The 19,358-nt window shown below is 41.8% G+C and overlaps 1 protein-coding gene and 1 pseudogene across 1 annotated transcript; both read right to left on the bottom strand.

The window, feature by feature from the left end:
- On the bottom strand, positions 262 to 19,051 carry RAB33B (RAB33B, member RAS oncogene family). The gene is made up of 2 exons (XM_005691232.3): positions 18,337 to 19,051; positions 262 to 3,064 (listed from the first exon to the last, which is right to left on the bottom strand). The coding sequence occupies exons 1-2, from the start codon at positions 18,583 to 18,585 to the stop codon at positions 2,624 to 2,626; spliced, it is 690 nt and encodes a 229-aa protein (XP_005691289.2). The 5' UTR covers positions 18,586 to 19,051; the 3' UTR covers positions 262 to 2,623.
- On the bottom strand, positions 10,104 to 10,666 carry LOC106503018 (annotated as a pseudogene).

The raw sequence follows: 19,358 nt of genomic DNA, 5'->3' as shown, positions 1-19,358 counted from the left end.
AACTGCACTGAAGTGTTTGTTCTTGAACAAGGTGGACTACTCAGCCTCACAAATAAAAAAGCTACCCTATCAGCTCATTTTAAAATTTAGGGATTTTACCTGAAAACTTCTTTAACCTCGAATGTCTTTCCAAATAAATTTTCAAATGAATGTTTTTGTTTGTTTAATATATTACACATTACCTAGAAGCCAAAGAAAAAAAAACCTTTTTTTTTGTTTGTTTTATTTTCTACTCAACCAAAGAAAGAAAATAAGCTACCATTTCCTTATGTCAAAGCTGGTTTATTGAACTTCATGAGGGCAAAATTACAGTGACGCTACTCCACAACAAAATTATTTAACTCTGGTTTAGATTTCATGAAGAAATGTATTAGCAACATACTGTCAATAAAGCACTGTCATTAAGAACTAACTTTATTACAGCCTGGATTAGCTTCCTTTGGTGTTCTCCCAAACTATGACTTTTCCAAAACATATCTGAGGTTTTCAACTATAGGACACAGTTAAAATAAACTCACATTGAAGTTATAAAACTTGTGATTTGTGCTTTAAAAATTAATAATAGCCACCATTTTGCAAGTGATTTGTCAATAGTTGGTGAAGTGTTTTATAAATATTTTGGAAAATATCTAAAAGCTTCATCCCCATTCAACTAATAAGTATGTTCTTTTAAAAAATGAAAACATGTATCGAAAAAATTAAAACAAAAAATCACCACCAATGGGGTACAAATATTTTTAAATTAATAAATATTAAAGTGGAAAAAATAAGTCCTTTCAGAGAACTTTAAAGGATATTTACTACTAACTCCTTACAAAAAGAAATGAAATTAAATTACTTTTAAAAAAATTATTAATAACAGCACTGAAAAAACATAAATGTGCTTGGAAAGTCTGTAAACTTTCTTCCCCCACTTTAGAAAATGTTTTGATAAGCAATAAACAGATTCCCTTCTTTAAAAAACTGTTAACACCCACAACAATTGTAACAGCTGTCATTGTTTTACTATAAAAATAGTTACAAATTAATATCAATTTAGATAAAGTCAAACCACTTCTAATTCTAGCATAAGAAAAATGGATTAATCCCATTAAAAACAAAGACAATTTCTCTTTCCTTAAGGTCTCATGTTTAAAATAGGATAATTATTTCCTCTAATTATTATTTTCAGTTAGTTTATTTAATAGAACTATCTGGTTTTTATAACTAAATTACTCAGCCAGGACCACCATGATGATTAAGTAAAAAATTCTAAACTAGATTAGATCTCATATTTCATTGGTTTCCCACATTCTGAAAATATTTTAAGTATAATCACCTTTCGGTCTAATTTCCTCTTAAGTGGTAAATTCAGCAATCTTTCAGAATCAGTGAATGTGCACACTTCAGACAGAGCTCATGGCTTACATTCCATTCACGTAATAGCTTCCTATGCACGCTTATTATTTCCTCTGTGCAAAGTCTTACATTCAAAACCAAAGTATTTAGGGCAAAATACTTTCTGAAATATTCTTTCCACCACTGACGGACTGACTAGGTATTTTTTAATACCTAATTTATTTTTCATACTGAGGAGGAGTAGTTTGTTGTGACCATAAAATCTAAAGATTTAAACAGCAGTATACTATGACACAATTCTATTACAGAAATAAATGTAGACTCACAGCAATTATAGGTATGCCCTCAGAGTTACAATCCAAATTTAAGAGAAGATGAATGTGTTTAGGCATTAAGCTGACTGGGGATGGGGGGAGCATGAGATCCTATGTCAGATACACAGCTTGAAATGACTAAAAGCCAGGGATTGGAAGGTCTCTCGTGGCAGCCAGGAGCCATGTTCACTTATTTCCCCTCAACTATAACTTTCTCAAATCTTTCAGTTAGTTTTTTACTATTTAAATATATCAAAGTAAAGTATAAAGCACCTTATGATGTCATTTCATTTGCATTAAAATCTGATTTACTTCTGCATATTTTATAGAATTACTCTTTTTAAAAATAATGATAATATTTTTATAGACCTGATTGACACTGATTACAAAGATCAAACGTCTAGAACTGTTGGGAAAGTCATTCTTTCTGGGCTGAGAACCAGAAAACATTCTAGGACTTCTTCCACCAGATCTGCAGTCTTGGCTCTTAAAATGTACCAGAAATAATGCAGGTAATATACTAACAATACAAAGAAAGAACTCTATGGAGAGGCAAATACCAGTTTTTATCCTATTGAGAAGACTTCCTATTCAAAGGACATACCAGTAAGTGTCCTAAACCCTTAACATATTTTTTCAATTTCAGGAGCACAGGATTAAACAATCACTGACTCTTAAAATCCCATTATGCTCTCAAATGAAGCCTCCTCCTTGAGCTCTCAACGCAAAGATGTTCTGATTCATCCTAATATTGCTTCATTTCAACCTCACCTGAACAACTTATTCCTTGTGGTGTCACAGTGACAAACTTGATTAAGTAGACACAAAATACAAAATTAAGCATGACAATGATAAACAGTAACGTGTCAGGATGATCCATTGTATCTGAGATTAAATTCTATGACTTATCACCGTCATACTTCGGAAGTATTTCTTTAGTCAATATTAGATACTGTAATAAAGACTGTGATTTAGCACCAGCATGTCATTGCAGGCTTTGGTTCAGGCTTCAGGGTAATTCCGTTATCAGGGGGTTGACTAAGCATTAAGGGTTTGTGGCTCTTAAGCTTATGAGCCAAGGTCATAAATATAGCTTCCACATGGTCATTATCATTGGGGTTTTTAGCAGAGGTTTCAAACAAAGGCATACTGTGTGTGTCAGCAAATTTTTGTGCCAAGTCTGTGGGTACCTGAATGGCACTTCTCAAGTCACATTTATTTCCAACAAGAATCCGTGGTATATCGGTGGCTAGCAAATGCTGTTTGCATTCTTCTATCCAAGACGGCAGGCTATGAAAACTCGCCATGTTGGTCATATCATACACGAAGACAACAGCGTGCACATTTCTGTAGTAGTGCTGGACCATGCTTTTTCTGAATCGTTCTTGTCCCGCCGTGTCCCATAACTGGATCTGAAAGTGGAAAAAAGAAGAGAAAAACTGAAAATTTCATCCAGTTACACACATAGAAAAATTTCACTACCTTTGCACGGCCCTTTGTACTTCTTCGCTTATACTATTTTGCTCCCTTCTGCTGCTGTTGCTGCTGCTAAGTCGCTTCAGTCGTGTCCGACTCTGTGCGACTCCATGGACGGCAGCCCACCAGGCTCCCCTGTCTCTGGGATTCTCCAGGCAAGAACACTGGAGTGGGTTGCCATTTCCTTCTCCAATGCATCAAAGTGAAAAGTGAAAGTGAAGTCACTCAGTCGTACCCGACTCTTAGTGACCCCATGGATTGCAGCCCACCAGGCTCCTCCATCCATGCGATTCTCCAGGTGAGAGTACTGGAGTGGGGTGCCATTGCCTTCTCCGTTGCTCCCTTCTAAAATGCCTTTTTGGTGTTATTTATGTGATTTAAATGTCATGATACTAGTCCAGTTACTTCATGATTAACACAAGCGTCAGAACAAGTACTTTAATTTAGCACTTCAATTCAGTAAGTCAAGTTTGGAAAAATTATACCTCAAAAATTGATTTTAAAATGCTAAAAGAAACAGATATTAGATTTTAAAAACATGTTAAGTGTCGAATTTCCACAAATTTGGTTACAATATGCCCTTCCCTGCCTTTCACTCATGTAATTTAAAATAGTAGAATTAGGATAGATGTGAAAAGTCATGAGGTCTAGCCCCCCACATCAACATATATATACATCTGACAAAATCCAGGCCCCTTTTAAAAAATTTAAATGACTAGGAAATCACTTATCTATTCTAAACATCTCTACCATCTACCTAAACATCTCTACCAATAAAAAGATTCCAATACCTCCCAGTGGAAATACAGGGTGGTAGAGGGGGAATGATATCTAAAACTAAATACAAGTCATGTGTTACGATTCTCTTAAAACATGGAATTTATTGTGCCTGTGCTTTGTTCCTAAGAAAAATTAAATGATGAGAGTACTAATCACAATGGAAAAGACTAGGGACAGAGATGCTCAGACAGCTTCTTTTTTTTTTTTAATTTTGGTTGTGCTGGGTTATCATTACACATGGGCTTTCTCTAGTTTCAGCCAGTGGGGGCTTCATGTTGTGGAACATGGGCTCTAGGTAAACGGGCTTCAGTAACTGTGGCACATGGGCTTAGCTGCTCTGACCCACGTAGGATCTTCCAAGACCAGGGATTGAACCTGTGTCTCCAGCACTGGTTGGAGGACTCTTATCCACTGTGCCACCAGAGAAGTCCCTTAGATAATTTTTAACTGAAAGACTTGTATTATTTATAGATACTCCAAGTACGGAAGCCTAAATAGATGACTTCTCTAGAGAATATCAATAACCTCAGATATGCAGATGACACCATCCTCAGGGCAGAAAGCAAAGAGGAACTAAAGAGCCTCTTGATGAAAGTGAAAGAGGAGAGTGAAAAAGCTGGCTTAAAACTCAACATTCAAAAAACTAAGATCATGGCATCTGGTCCCATCACTTCATGGCAAATAGATGGGAAAACAATGGAAACAGGGGCAGACTTTCTTTTCTCGGGCTCCAAAATCACTGCAGATGGGGACTGCAGTCATGAAATTAAAAGATGCTTGCTCCTTAGAAGAAAAGGTATGATCAACCTAGACAGCAGATTAAAAAGCAGAGACATTACTTTGCCAACAAAGATCTAACTAGTCAAGGCAATGGTTTTTCCAGTGGTCATGTATGGATGTGAGAGTTGGACTATAAAGAAAGCTGAGCCCCAAAGAATTGATGCTTTTGAACTGCGGTGCTGGAGAAGACTCTTGAGAGTCCCTTGGACCACAAGGAGATCAGTCAAACCTGTCAATCCTAAAGGAAATCAGTCCTGAATATTCATTGGAAGGACTGATGTTGAAGCTGAAATTCCCAATAGTTTGGCTACCTGATGTGAAGAACTGACTCATTAGAAAAGAAGACCCTGATGCTGGGAAAGACTGAAGGCAGGAAGAGAAGGGGACGACAGAGGATGAGATGGTTGGATAGCATCACCGACTCCATGGACATGAGTTTGAGAAAGCTCCAGGAGCTGGTGATGGATAGGGAAGCCCAGCATTCTGCAGTCTATGGAATGGCAAAGAGTCAGACATCACTGAGTGAGTGAACTGAAAGCAATACCAAAGGAGAGGAAAACTGAGGGGATACTGTAGATGACCCCCAAAGTAAGTAGCATATAAAAGAAGAAGTGCTGAAACATGGCAGTAAGTGTTCAATTAAGATGTAATGAATTAATGAATACACTTTAAAAATGTGGTTAGAGATGGAAATATTGATCACCATTCTCAGGCTATCTTAATTTTTCAGTTCTTATTTTTTCATCTTTTTTTTTATGGTAGCGCTTCTCAGTCTAAGTGTATCCATTTTTGAAATAGTCTCCCCTTCTTCCTAAGTCTCACTTTGTTCAAGATAGAAATATAATATAAGGCATATCCTGGAGATGTTGTGGATTCAGTTCCAGACCACTGCAATAAAGCAAATATCACAATAATGCAAGTCACATGAATTTTTTGTTTCCTACTGCATATAAAAATTACGTTTACACTATATTGGTAAAGAATCCACCTCCAATGCAGGAGACCCTGGCTCAATCCTTGAGTTAGAAAGATCCCCTGGAGAAGGAAATAATGGAACATTAAAGTGAAGTGAAGTCACTCAGTCGTGTCTGACTCTTTGTGACCCCGTGAACTGTAGCCCACCAGGCTCCTCTGTCCATGGGATTCTCCAGGCAAGAATACTGGAGTGGGTTGCCATTTCCTTCTCCAGGGGATCTTCCCAACCCAGGGATCAAACCTGGGTCTCCCGAATTGCAGGCAGATGCTTTATCCTCTGAGCCACCAGGGAATAATGGAACATTATTCAGCCATAAAAAGGAATGAAATATTGACACGTGCTACAACATAGATGAAGCAGCCAGACACAAAAGAGCACACATCATAAGATTCCATGGACAGGAAACGTCCACCATAAGGCAAGTCTCCAGAGATAGTAAACAGACTCGTGGCTGCCAGGGTCTGAGGGAACGGGAAGAATGAGGAGTGACTGATGATGGGTAAGTGGCTTCTTTCTGGACTGGTGAGGTGCTCTGCAGTTCGTAAGTGATGGTGTGACACAGGCTTGTGAATACACTAAAAACCACTGAACGGCTTATCTTCAAAGCACAAATCTTAAATATCTCAGTGTTTTAGAATGAAAAAAAATCCCACTTCAAACTGTATCCTTAACATTCAGAAAGATATTTTGGATGATCTATATAAAAGCCGTCCAAAGAACTGGAACTGACTTCTTCCTCTTTTAATAACGTTTTCCCAGCTCAAGTATTCAAAATTCATTTCATCGATGAAGAATAATGATTTATAATGTTTTAACCAGAGGACATATTTAAGTTAAAACAATTAAAAGTACACAGGAAGGTAACTGACCAAAACGTGAACACTGGTTGTCTTTCGTAGAGAACAGACCACGGACACAGCAGGGGAAGGAGAGGGTGGGGCGAATTGCGAGAGCAGGACTGAAATACACTGAAATATACACATTACCATGTGTGAGACAGAGAGCCAGTGGGAAGTCGCTGTACAGTGCAGGGAGCTCAGCCTAGCACACTGTGACAACCTAGAGTGGGATGGGGTGGGAGGTGGGAGGGAGGTTCAGGAGGGAGGGGACATATATATTACCCAAAGCTGATTCATACTGATAAAAGGCAGAAAAAAACACAATACTGTAAAACAATTATCCTCCAATTAAAAGTAATTTTTTAATGGTTTTTAAGGCAAATTTTCCCCCCTTTATTTCTACTTTTCTGTTTTCCATAACAAACATACATTTGTTTTAACAAACTGAAGTTAAAAAAAAAAAAAAAACATGCAGAATTTAGACCTGTCTCAAAGAAATGTCAAAGTCCTCAATAAATGCAAGTGGTGATGATGAGGATATTCATCTTTAAGAAAACTGTTAAAGCTAGGATTGACCCAACAATAAGCTTCTTCCCATCAATCTTACTCAAAACATTCTGATCATATCAAGACTTCCAGGAAACAAGAAGTGTGGGATAAGAACATCTCACACTTTACTGGAGAGCCTTAAAAGTATATACTATGTTAGTGAGTCACTTACAAAGAAATGCCGCTGTCTCTCAGTATCCATGGGGGATTGGTTCCAGGAACCCCCACCAAAATCTAACACCAAAATCCACGGATGCTCAAGTCCTTTATATAAAATGGCATAGTATTTGCATTTAACTTACATCTGTATACTTTAAGTCATCTTTAAATTACTTATAATACCTAATGCAATGTAAATGCTATGTAAACAGTTGCCAGCAGTGGGCAAATTCAAGTTTTGCTTTGGGGAATTTTTTTCCCAAAATATTCTCCCACAGATACAGAGGGTCAACTGAATTTAAAAGGAAGCTTCAAAATTTCACTCACTGAATTACAAGAACAAGTGAAAGCCTAGGACACACTGTTGGGCTGTCTGCTGCCTCTCAGGTCTGCAATGAGGTGAGGGCAAAGAGAGGACAGGACGACTGATAAAAGCTGTCAGCCACGAAGGCTAGAGAGAACCATCACTGAAAGAGAGACAGATATAGCTTCCCAGTGGGGAACAAACCTCATGATAACCTAGAAAAATCCTTAGGTTTAGCTCTGAGTGCAGTGGTTCACAATGCTTAGGAAAAGAAGAAACAATGACACTGGAAACTAAGGAAGTGACATGCTTACGTCTGGCAGATGTTAAGTTAGGAAGTGTTTTCAGAGCAATTATTCCCAATTTAATACTTAATATCTTAGGAAAGAGAATGACTCAAATGTGCTTTTACAAGATATTCTCCCGTTTGAGACACTATAAAGACCACATAAAATATACTTTAAAAATATTTCATGAATGCCTACTTTAAATCCAAGTATCAAGTTCCAATACAAATGGCAACCTGTTTGCTATATCTTAAGAGAAGTTTCTTACTATTCGTGAAAGCTCTTTTTAGTAGTTTTATTACCAAAATGAGAAATGATCTGGCAAACTGATTTAATACTTTTTTGCTTGACTAAAGAAGATAAAGTATTAGCCCAAATGATCTTTCTTTCTTTGATCAGCTATCAAATTTCCTCTTCCCCTATTCTTTCAAAGACCACATTTTTATTGTAGCTCAGCTGGTAACAGCTCAGTTGGTAAAGAATCCGCCTGCAATGCAGGAGGCCCCAGGTTGATTCGTGGCTTGGGAAGATCCCCTGGAGAAGGGATAGGCTATCCACTCCAGTATTCTTGGGCTTCCCTTGGAGCTCAACTGGTAAAGAATCTGCCCACAATGCGGGAGACCTGGGTTCAATACCTGGGTTGGGAAGATCCCCTGGAGAAGGGAAAGGCTACCCACTCCAGTATTCTAGCCTGGAGAATTCCACGCACTATATAGTCCATGGGGTCGCAATGTTGGACATGACTGAGTGACTTTCACTTGCAGCTGGTAAAGCATCCGCCTGCAATGCAAGAGACCCCGGTTTGATTCCTGGGTCAGGAAGATCCCCTGGAGAAGGGATAGGCTACCCAGTCTTCTTGGATTTCCCTGGTGGCTCAGATGATAATCTGCCTGCAATGCAGGAAGATTCCCCCGGAGGAGGGCATGGCAACCCCCTCCAGTATTCCTGCCTGGAGAATTCCCAAGGACAGCGGAGCCTGGCAGGCTATACAGTCCATGGGGTTGCAAAGAGTAGGACACAACTGAGTGACTAAGCATGGCACTGTTCTTTCAAAGAATACATTTTTATTATTTTTGCTTCTAAGCAGCCTATATGAGAGATCATCTGATGATTACATAAAAGCTTCTATTAATAGCTTGATGATGTAAATCAACATCATAACTAACATTAGTAACACTGTAACAGAACTCTTTCCTTTGAGCATACTGTACAGGGTAGTAATATGTACATCTGACAAATAGATCCACATGGCAAATTTTAAAAATAATTTTAGCTTCCCTAACAAGGAGAAGTGACACATTTTGCGTGACTAGAAATACTTTAAAGGAAGTCAGCAAGGAGAGAAAGGAAGCAAGAGCTGGGCTGTAAATTCCAGCCCAGCCACCAATTTGTGGCCTTGATCCAGTCATTCACCTTTTCAAAAGTCTGTTTTAACCTTAAAATCAGGGCTAATTTACGTAACATAATAAGCTCATCTTCTTTTCATTAGCTGTGGTCTTAAGAGTAAAGAATAAACATAATTTGGAAACAGCAATCTTAGCTATCTTCCCTTCCTATTCTTTCTCTGCTTATTTATGCATTTTCCATTATTACCATCTCTCCCGAAGGTATTAGTGTTCACTCAAAGAATTGATGCTTTTGAACTGTGGTGTTGGAGAAGACCCTTGGGAGTCCCTTGGACTGCAACGAGATCAAACCAGTCAATCCTAAAGGAAATCAGTCCTGAATATTCATTGGAAGGACTGATGCTGAAGCTGAAATTCCAATACTTTAGCCACCTGATGCGAAGAACTGACTCACTGGAAAAGACCCTGATGCTTGGAAAGACTGAAGGCAGGAGAAGAAGGGAATGACAGAGGATGGGATGGTTGGATGGCATCACCGACTCGATAGACATGAGTCTGAGCAAGCTCCGTCAGTTGGTGATGGACAGGGAGGCCTGGCGTGCTGGAGTCCATGAGGGTGCAGAGTCAGACATGACTGAGCTGAACTGAATTTAAACTACTCATATTTACCTGGGGTTTTGCACAGCCCAAGCATGTTCCAGGCACTATGCTGAGTCCTTATTTAATGTACATGGCCCTAATGTAACAATTACCCAGTCTTGCAGATGAGCAACTTGAGGTTTGCTAAGGTTAGGTAACTCACCCGAGGACACAGAGACTATGAAGCCCTTTTTTAAATTGAAGTACAGTTTACAATTTAACTGGTTTACAAAGTTGTGTTAGTTTCAGGTGTACACCACAGTGATTCGGTTATGCTACGAAGCCTTTTTTTTTTTTTTTTTTAACAAATCCACACTTTTATTTACTTTTTGTTCGACAAATTTAAATTCTTGATGGGTACAGCAACACAGGGATTCTGCATCCAAGGACCTTAACAGGAAGGTTGCTTCAGAATTTTATACAAATCATGCCACTGTCTCCACAAGTGCCACTTACCTTTCCCCACATACCTCTGCTTTCGTTAGTTTTTCCACCAGAAGTTACTGTGTTGTTTTTGCTTTGTACACATAAGTACATCTCTTGCCTAGACAGATTTCAGTTTCATCTTGAGCACAAACATCTTCAGTTTTACAAAGGGCCGTATGCTCCCTCTGGGTCTAGAGACCCTGCTTATAGCCAGCAAATCTGGCCTTGGACCACAGTCTTCCAGACATATTATTAAGAGTTGTGCTAGAAGTCTGTTCCCAGCAGGCCTCCACAGGTTCCAAGATGGTTGAAAGAGCTGTACTACTACAGTCTTAAGAGCCAGGATTTAAATCTGGGCTGAGTGACTCTATTACAGATGAGTGTTGGTTTTCCCAGTCTAGCATACAACCCCAATTCTGTTTATTGTTGTTCGCTTTTCAGTCTTTATGTCCAACTCTCTGCGACCCATGGATTGTAGCTCACCAGGCTTCACGGTTCTTCACCATCTCCCAGAGTTAGCTCAAACTCATGTCTGTTGAGTTGGTGACACCATCCAACCATCTCATCCTTCTTCGCCCTCGTCTCCTCCTGCCCTCAACCTTTCCCACCATCAGCGTCTTTTCCAGTGAGTTGGCTCTTCACCAGGTACTGTTTTCCTTGGGGGAACCACCCCTCCTCTGCCTTCGATTCACGTGAGCCCCCAGCCAGGCACATGACCCATTTCCACACCCATGTCACCCCCACAGTTTGGGGATGGGCATATGTCCCAGTCCCCAAGCAGAATCTCCCAGTCTCCATTTTAGTACTGGTGTTAGAACTGACAGAAAACGAAGTACTTTCTTACGCTTTTTCAGCTATGTGGAAAAAAAAATCTCATTTTGCTTAAGCTAATTTGAATACAGAAATCTGACACAGACTCTAAAACAAAAGATCTTAACTACTGATGAAAGATCCCTGGAAAATTAATAATTCCATCACATCTCACATCTGAGTACAAACACCAATGTTGCTACTCTTCAAAGAAGAGCTATAAGAATCACAGGCTTCTGATCAGGCTGGAAGAACAATGGGAGCTCTGGCCTGGTTCCCAGGATCCTTCAGATAGTGGAATGGCTTGGGTCTGTGAAAATGGAGACTGCTTATACCATACAGGACTCAAGACCAAACCACTGCAGACTCAAATATCCCAGTTTTCTGAGTTAAGGAGTCACAGATTAAGATTTCTTTGTAGGGTACCCCAACTGACAATACTCCCATTTACTGAATTCCAGTGCGGATCAAACCAAGAGGACCAATTTGGTATCTTGCTAACCACCATCACTTCTTTTTTTTTTAAATTTTTTTTTAATTGGAGGCTAATTACTTTACAATATTGCACCATGACCACTTCTAAGATGAATTCTCAATTTAATTCTAGTTAGGTAAGGTGTAAGATGTCTTATAAAATATCCTTTGACTTATAAACATTGGATTACTTTTAATAAAGATTAAGACAAAACAATGGAGAAGGGTAATCTGATTTCTATTTGGGTTCAGCATTCATGGCATATCCTCTTCATCACACTCTGAAGGCAGGTTCTAGTCCACTCTCAGCATGTTAACTACACTGGGCATTTTGTCTTCATCTACCTATGCGCCCCAACTTCAACTTCATAGTCATGATTATTTCCTCCAGTTCCATACTTCTGGCTGCCAATCCAACATTTCCATTTGAATATAACACCATCTCAACAAAGAAATGATTAACACAAAATTTTTTTTACAGAGCCTCTCAAAAATCAATCTTCCATGAAAGTGAAAGTGAAGTTGCTGAGTCATGTCTGACTCTTTGCGACCCCATGGACCGTAGCCTATCAGGCTCCTCCATCCATGGGGTTTTCCAGGCAAGAATACTGGAGTGGGTTGCTGTTTCCTTCTCCAGGAGATCTTCCTGACCCAGGGATTGAACCCAGGTCTCCCTCATTGTAGGCAGACGCTTCACTGTCTGAGCCACCAGGGAAGTCTGTATCCCTTATCTCTACTAAAGATACTACCTACCTTCAGTCAATCAGACCTACCACCTCAGTCATCTGATCCTCATCCTCCTCTTCACAAAAAGCCAGTTACTGAGGCCTTTTGGCGTTATCATCAAAGTATCTCTTGTGTCATCTGTTTCTTTCCATTAGCTTCCCTCATCACCCCAATTCTGGATTTCCAGAGCAGGCTACCAACTGATCTCCTGTTTCCAATATATGCAACACTTATCTGAGCCCTATATAGTTTAGAACCTGAGCTGGACACTGGAAGATGTCTATGGAATTATCAGACATGGACTCGGTCCTGAATAAAACTGAGTAAGAATAAAGGAGGCAGACACACATACAGTACAAACAGCAGAGATTTAAAGACTCAGGTAAGGTGCTAAAGGAAGCTGAGAGAAAGAAGAAATAGAAAGGAGGATGAGAGGTCGGGGGCTTCCTGACAGAGACACACCGAGGTGAACCAGGAAGAATTACATGTGGTGAAATATGGAAGGGAAGTTATTCCAGGCGAGGAGTGGGAAATGCAACAGGAAAACATAGGGATAAGCAAATAACTGGCTGGACTATAGGGTACTCAGAGGGAATTAATGGCGGGGGAGTGGGGGAAGTTAAGTTAGAAAAGCAGTCTGGAGCAAGAGAAGAAAGGTCTTATGTTAATTTTAAAAGTTGGAACTTTTTACAATACAATGGAGAACTACTCCGGGCATCTGAGGCAGGGGAGATTACTCTCCCTAAAGAGCAACATTAATCTGGCATTTTGGCAACAATGTATAAAACAAATTAATTGAGGGCTGGGGTTGGGAGATTAGTTGAACTGCTACAATAGAGCAGAGCATAAAAAAGATGAACTAAGTCCCCATTTGCTTTGCAAATAGGTTCATCTATACCATTTTTCTAGATTCCAGATATATGTATTAATATATGTTATTTGTTTTTCTCTTTCTGACTTACTTCATACTGTATGACAGTCTTCGGGTCCATCCATATCTCAGCAAATGGCACAATTTTGTTCCTTTTTATGGCTGAGGAGTATTCCATTGTATAGGGGGTGAAAAAGATGAACTAAGATTTTGAAAGCAGAATGGACGAGAGAAATCATCCATGTAGAAAACTAACTGGATTTAGGGAGCAAAGGAGAATGGTGAGGCCTCTGGGATGAGGAGGACAACATCAGGACCCTGTAGGTCACGTAGAGGAGAAACAGAAGAGGCAGATTTGAGAGGAAATTCGAACCCATCTCAGAATTTTGAGGTGAGGGAGGGCTTGTTCAAATAGCCATGTCTACAAAACAATAGGGAACACAGAGGGACAGATGAGGAGTGAGAGCTGGGCCAAACAAAGCTTTGGAAGTTATCTTCATAGAAGTGATACCCAAAGTCAAGAGTCTACCAAAGGAGAGAATGCAGACAGAAAACCAGTTCATCAAGGGGCAGATCCAGGCTCACTCAGGATTCATCCTCAATTGCTGCCCCATTTATCTTCCTAAAACACTTGGACTTTTCAGCACGCATACAAAATGAAATCTAGATTCTAGCTGTTCAGAAACTCTTCAGAAATGCGGCTACCAACACCTATGCAATTCTCACTTGCCACTTTTCCACGGGAACCTTTAATCCTGCTGGAGCATCCCACTAATGTTACTCATCAAAATATCCCTCCAGTGAGAATGAGCCCTCCACTAACATCCAGAAATAACTTGGCAGTCACCTACTGCCTGGTTTTGCTAGTCATCTTTCTGTTGTGCTTGTTGTTCAGTCGCTCAGTCGTGGCCAACTCTTTGGGACCCCATGGACTGCAGCACACCAGGCTTCCCTGTCCTTTGCTATCTCCCAGAGTTTCCTCATGTCCAATGAGTCAATGATGCCATCCAATCATCTCATCCTCTGTTACCCCCTTCTCCTCTCCTGCCTTCAGTCCTCTTTTTAGGTATAGAAATTTTATCCCTATGTAGGACAGCAAATCATCTATGCAGTGTATCAGGTTCAGCAAACTTTTCCTGTAAAGGGTCAGAATACTAAGTATCTTCGGCTTCACAGTTCTAACAGTCTCTGTCACAACTACTCAATTCAGCCACTGTGGTGCAAAAGCAAGCACAATATATAAACAAACGAGCCTGGTTGTGTTTCAATACAACTTTATTATTTATGGACACTGAAATTTAAATTTCATGTAACTTTCACTTGTCATGAAATCTTATTCTTTTGGTTCATCTGCAAATGTTGAACTCAGCTGGCAGGCCACATAGAAACAAGCAGCAGGGCACAAGACGGTTTCTGGACTTACGGTGGTGATCATTTCATACTGTATGCAAATAGCAAATGACAATGTAGGACCCTTGAAACTAACATAATATTGTATATCAACGATATTGCACTTAAAAAAAAAACCAGAAAAATAAATTTGAAAACCAAGCAGCAGGCTGTATTTAGCCCTCAAGTATGGTTTGCTGATTCCTGCACTGTATTAAAATTATTTTTGCCTAACAAAATGTCTTCTTTCCATTAAATGTTTACTCATTAAATGTTTGCTTTACCTATGGAGGGAGAGGCCCTGATTATTTTTCTTTAGTTAATATTAACATCTTGCATTTAACATGTAAAATCTCATTCACTACAGATGACAGGTAAGCTATCCCAATATTCAAGTAGGAACTGAGGCTCCCTAGTGAGAGACAGAGATCAAATCCAACACTAGGTTTTAATGATTCTGTTGGTGTCTGACATTGTCACGTGCTGATATGAAAGAAAAATAGCTGCCATGGTGAGGATACACAGAGACAGAAGGAGCATAAGGATTAAATACCTTGATTTAAATACCAAATGTATTTTTATTTAAGGAATTAACTATATAATTTTATCCAACTTTCAAAATTCTCCAAACAAGATTTTACACTTTCAATTATACATATATAGTACTTAGGAACAGATTAGCAAACAGACTTTATCACATTTTATAAAACATTTTAAGTGATTCTGAAACAGCACTGCTGTAAGATACATTTTCTGAAAAATTTATAGTCCATAAAACATTTAACACAACCTCTCACTTTTACCAAACACATAAAAATAATGTCTACTTACTAACAAATAATAAAGTAACATAGGGCTTTCCAGCTTTCACTTCAAAATGAAAAGTTAGAAGAAATGTCATTTCAGGTTAGGCTTACAATGCTCCAAAGAGATAATATGAACATCTCAGCAGCACTTAAGACATAATATAGGTTAACAAAAAAGCAGCAGCAATATATGGAATAAAGCTGTTCTGTATTACCTCATTTTTTTTTAAAGACACCAAAAAACACCTTGAACTTTTCCCCCACCAAAATACTCATATCTTTTTCTATTACAGAAATCTCTGTAATCTTTTTGACCACAATAAAAACCTCAAATCTTACAGTTGGAAGTACAAGTCAACAGATAAGGCCTTAGAGAGAAGAAAAAGAAATTCAGTGTCTCTACCAACTAGGATACCAACTCAGGGGCTCTATCAACATATGAGGTCAGACTAAAGCTCAGGAAGGACAATCACAGAGAAAAATGTTTTCTCCTTGCTCCTCTCAACCAGAAGGATCAACTCTGTGCTCCCAGATTCATCCCATCTGAGGTTCTGCTTCACTTATCACCGCCAGCACCAATCTCAGAAACTAAGCCTTCGATGTTACACACTGGACATAGTTCATACGTTTAATATGCTGTAAGTATCTCTTAAATTTGCACCTGATTCATCTGTGATCTAAAGTATAAATGGCAACCTGGAGGCAGGTAAAGGGTTACCAAACCCCAACTCCTCGCCTGCCTCCAGTCCCTCTACTTTGCTACTATCCTGCGTCCACTGGGCTTCCCTGGTGGTTCAGAGGGTAAAGCGTCTGCCTGCAATGAGGGAGACCTAGGTTTGATCTCTGGGTCGGGAAGATCCCCTGGAGAAGGAAACGGCAACCCACTCCAGTGTTCTTGCCTGGAGAATCCCATGGATGGAGGAGCCTGGTGGGCTATAGTCCACTGGTCGCAAAGGGTCGGATACGATTGAGCGACTTCACTTTCACTTTCTTTCACTTTCACCTTCCCTTCAGCTGTCTGCCTATGCCCTACTCTATCTCTGTTTCACTCTGGTTGTGCAGTCACAGAATTGATGGTGCCAAAGAGAAATCATGATGTTAAACCACCAGGGGAGAAGAATCTTCTTAAGATCACTGACTCTGAGCCAAGTACCTTCTATCTGTTCTCATCTAACCCTCATGTGAGCCTGATGGGGTACTATTATCCCCATTTTTCAGAGGAGAAAAATAGACTGAAAGATTAAGGAACCTGCCTAACCACTAGACTAGCCAACCACGCCAATTTGCCTAAGACTGAGAGGGTTCCTGGGATGTGAGACTTTACATTGAAAACTGGGTAGTGCTGATCTCTCTACGAAGGACACATAGCCCTTTCACAGGTTCAGATTTGAGCCAGGCCAGCTGGGCTTCAAAACCCAGGCACTTTCTCTCAGAACTCCTTCTGCCAAACAAAATCCCCCTCTAACCTCAGAAGTCCTATTATTTTCCTCCCCCAGAGGTTCCTGGACCTAACTTAATTCTGATGGAAAATATTCAGCCTCTTATTCTACCTTTTTCTTTGCAATGTATGCAGATCTTTCTTAACTCCCTAACACAATGCATCCAAAAGACTACCATTCCCAGCTTGAATGGGACAATGGAAAATTAAAGCTAAGATTAAAAGGCAAAAGGGCCTGCAGAGGACTGATGCCTTTTCAACCCTATTTCTCCTTTCCTATCACTGGCAGTAAAACCCCTCCAGGGGTGGGGAGATGGGCCAGAGATTATGCTATGCTATGCTACACCGCTTCAGTCGTGCCGGACTCTTTGTGACCCCATGGACTTGTAGCCCACCAGGCTGCTCAGTCCATGGGATTCTCTAGGCATGAATACTGGAGTGGGTTGCCATGTCCTTCTCTAGGGGATCTTCCTGACCCAGGGATCGATCCCAGTTCTCATAATGTCTCCAGCATTGGCAGGCGGGTTCTTTACCACTAGCACCAACGGGGAAGCCCCTAGACTGGGGAACCAAAAACTAAATTGTTCATGTCTGAAGAATGTGGGTGTGGGAATGAAGTGAGCCTATTTTTTCCCCCCCAGTGGACTGAGGTAAAGATGAACACCCTAATTTAAAGCAAAAAATAAATTAATTAAAAAACACGGTATAAGGAAGGCAGAGTAGTTCCTCCAGTGCACCTGTTTTAAGGGATTGTATCAGCAGGTGGCTGAACATCAGTCAGAGTGAAGAAGTGTGTCTAAGGTTTGCACTACCTTAGGCCTCAATCCGGTCACTGATGCCTTATTCTCCAATGCTTCTATTCCAATCCCTGAGAATCCCAGGCTTGGCCTTGAGCTTACTACCTTCTCCACTTTTACTGTGTTCTCCAGTCTCAGGAGCCATCAATAAGACTTAAGACTTGAAAGAGGGTGGCACCGAGAATGTGGTCTGGCAACCCAATGAGGAACCAAGTACAAACTAGGGAATGTTTCAGCAGGAAAACATAATTTTCTAAACAACTCAATGTCATCGGGAAACTACTGTAACAAAGCTGCCTGCAAGAGAATACCTAGGTACTTCCTCAAAGGCAACGGGGGTTTTACTTCCACAAAACCTAGGGCAGTGTTCAAATGAATGTTTAACAAATAATATTTACTAAATGAAATTCCCATGCCTGAGAAATTTCACTCTATTTCCTCTGGCCTTACTTCACTAACTCCCAACACGTGAGACCTGGCCCATAAGTCAGTCCTACACGCTGGCTACGCGATGTGTGCTCCACTGACTAGCTGATGTGCAACACCGGAGACCTGACCAAATCAGAATCTTTACTTGGCGAGGCGGGGGGGGACAAACCCAGGTAAATCTCCTGCACAATAAAGTTTGAGAAACACTGCCTTAGAAGTTTGCTATATACAAATCCTTCCAATCTCCAACTCCCATCTTCACATCAGCGTGAGAAAAGATGAAGCGCACGCCCTGCACCGGGCCCCAGCAATTAACCCACGAAGGGCTGGCACACGTGTCATCCCGGGATAACCTTCCTCCCGACAGTCTCCCATCCGCTCACCTTGATACGCTCCCCATCAATCTCCACCGCTCGTTCTCGGAAATCCACCCCGATCGTAGCCTCGGTGCGGTCGGGGAAGCGGCCGGCGCAGAAGCGGTAGGTCAGGCACGTCTTGCCCACGTTGGAGTCGCCAATCACGATTATCTTGAAGATGCGGGAGCGAGCCGGTGGCAGAAACCCTGAGCCCCCTGACACTGCACCGCTGGATGAGAAGCTCGCCTCGAGCGACGACTCTATGTCCGAAGCCATTCTCCTGACCCGCCCCAAACTGAGGCGGAGGGAAGGAGACGCTGAGAGGCTGCGAGATTACGCCACCGCCACCCAGCGCGCCCAGCCCGCGGGTTTCGCTGCTCAGCGTCCCCGGAGCCACCGCCCTCCCGCGGGCAGCGCGCGTGCGCACCTTCCCGCCGGCCTCCGCCCGCGCAGGTGTGGTGCCCACCGGCCCAGGCTCGCTGACCCTTCCGCCCGGCCTACGGCGCCACCGCAGCGTCAGCCAGGCCGGGGCCCGTCTACCTGCGAAGGCACTGGGCCTGTCGGGGGCTTGTCGGTGGCGCGGAAGGCCGGCTGCTGAGAAGCCGAGCAGACCGCCCCGGGCCCGGCACCCTGGCTGGCCCGGCCCCGCCACGTCCAAGGCTCCCGCCCCCGGGAGGAAGCGGCGCGAGCACTCTGGGGGCGGGGAGAGAAAGCTGAAAGGAAGGAGGTACCACCAGGCACTCTCTCGCGAGAGGGCGGGAGAGCCGCTTCGACGCTGGCGTGGGCCCGACGGGGACGTGCGAGGTCTCCGGAAGGTTCGGCGCTGCCCTTGGCTTCTCGTTTGGGCTCCCCGGACTTGAAGTGGAGGCGGGTCCCCTCGGCTTGCAGCTGGGGGCCGACTCCGCGTTCCCTGCTCCCTCCGGACTCTCGGGATCGCGGGAGATGAGACAGCGACCGGGGCTGAGGGGCGCTAGGCGCCGCCAGAAGCCCGCGCCTGGGCGCGGGAAACCCTTAGAGGCGAGCTCCGGCCGCGCGGAGCTTGAGTCTCG

This window comes from Capra hircus, chromosome 17 (assembly GCF_001704415.2).
Source record: "Capra hircus breed San Clemente chromosome 17, ASM170441v1, whole genome shotgun sequence".
NCBI lineage: Eukaryota > Metazoa > Chordata > Mammalia > Artiodactyla > Bovidae > Capra > Capra hircus.
Note: the sequence above shows the minus strand (reverse complement) of the source record. Positions and strands in the feature narration are given on the sequence as shown.

What these genes read in the sequence shown, in the direction of transcription:
- RAB33B (XM_005691232.3), bottom strand. Translation starts at nt 18,585, where the DNA reads ATGGCTTCGGACATAGAGTCGTCGCTCGAGGCGAGCTTCTCATCCAGC. An exon ending in TTGATGGGGAGCGTATCAAG is followed by an intron (nt 3,065 to 18,336) that starts GTGAGCGGATGG and finishes TTCCACTTTCAG; the next exon opens with ATCCAGTTATGGGACACGGC.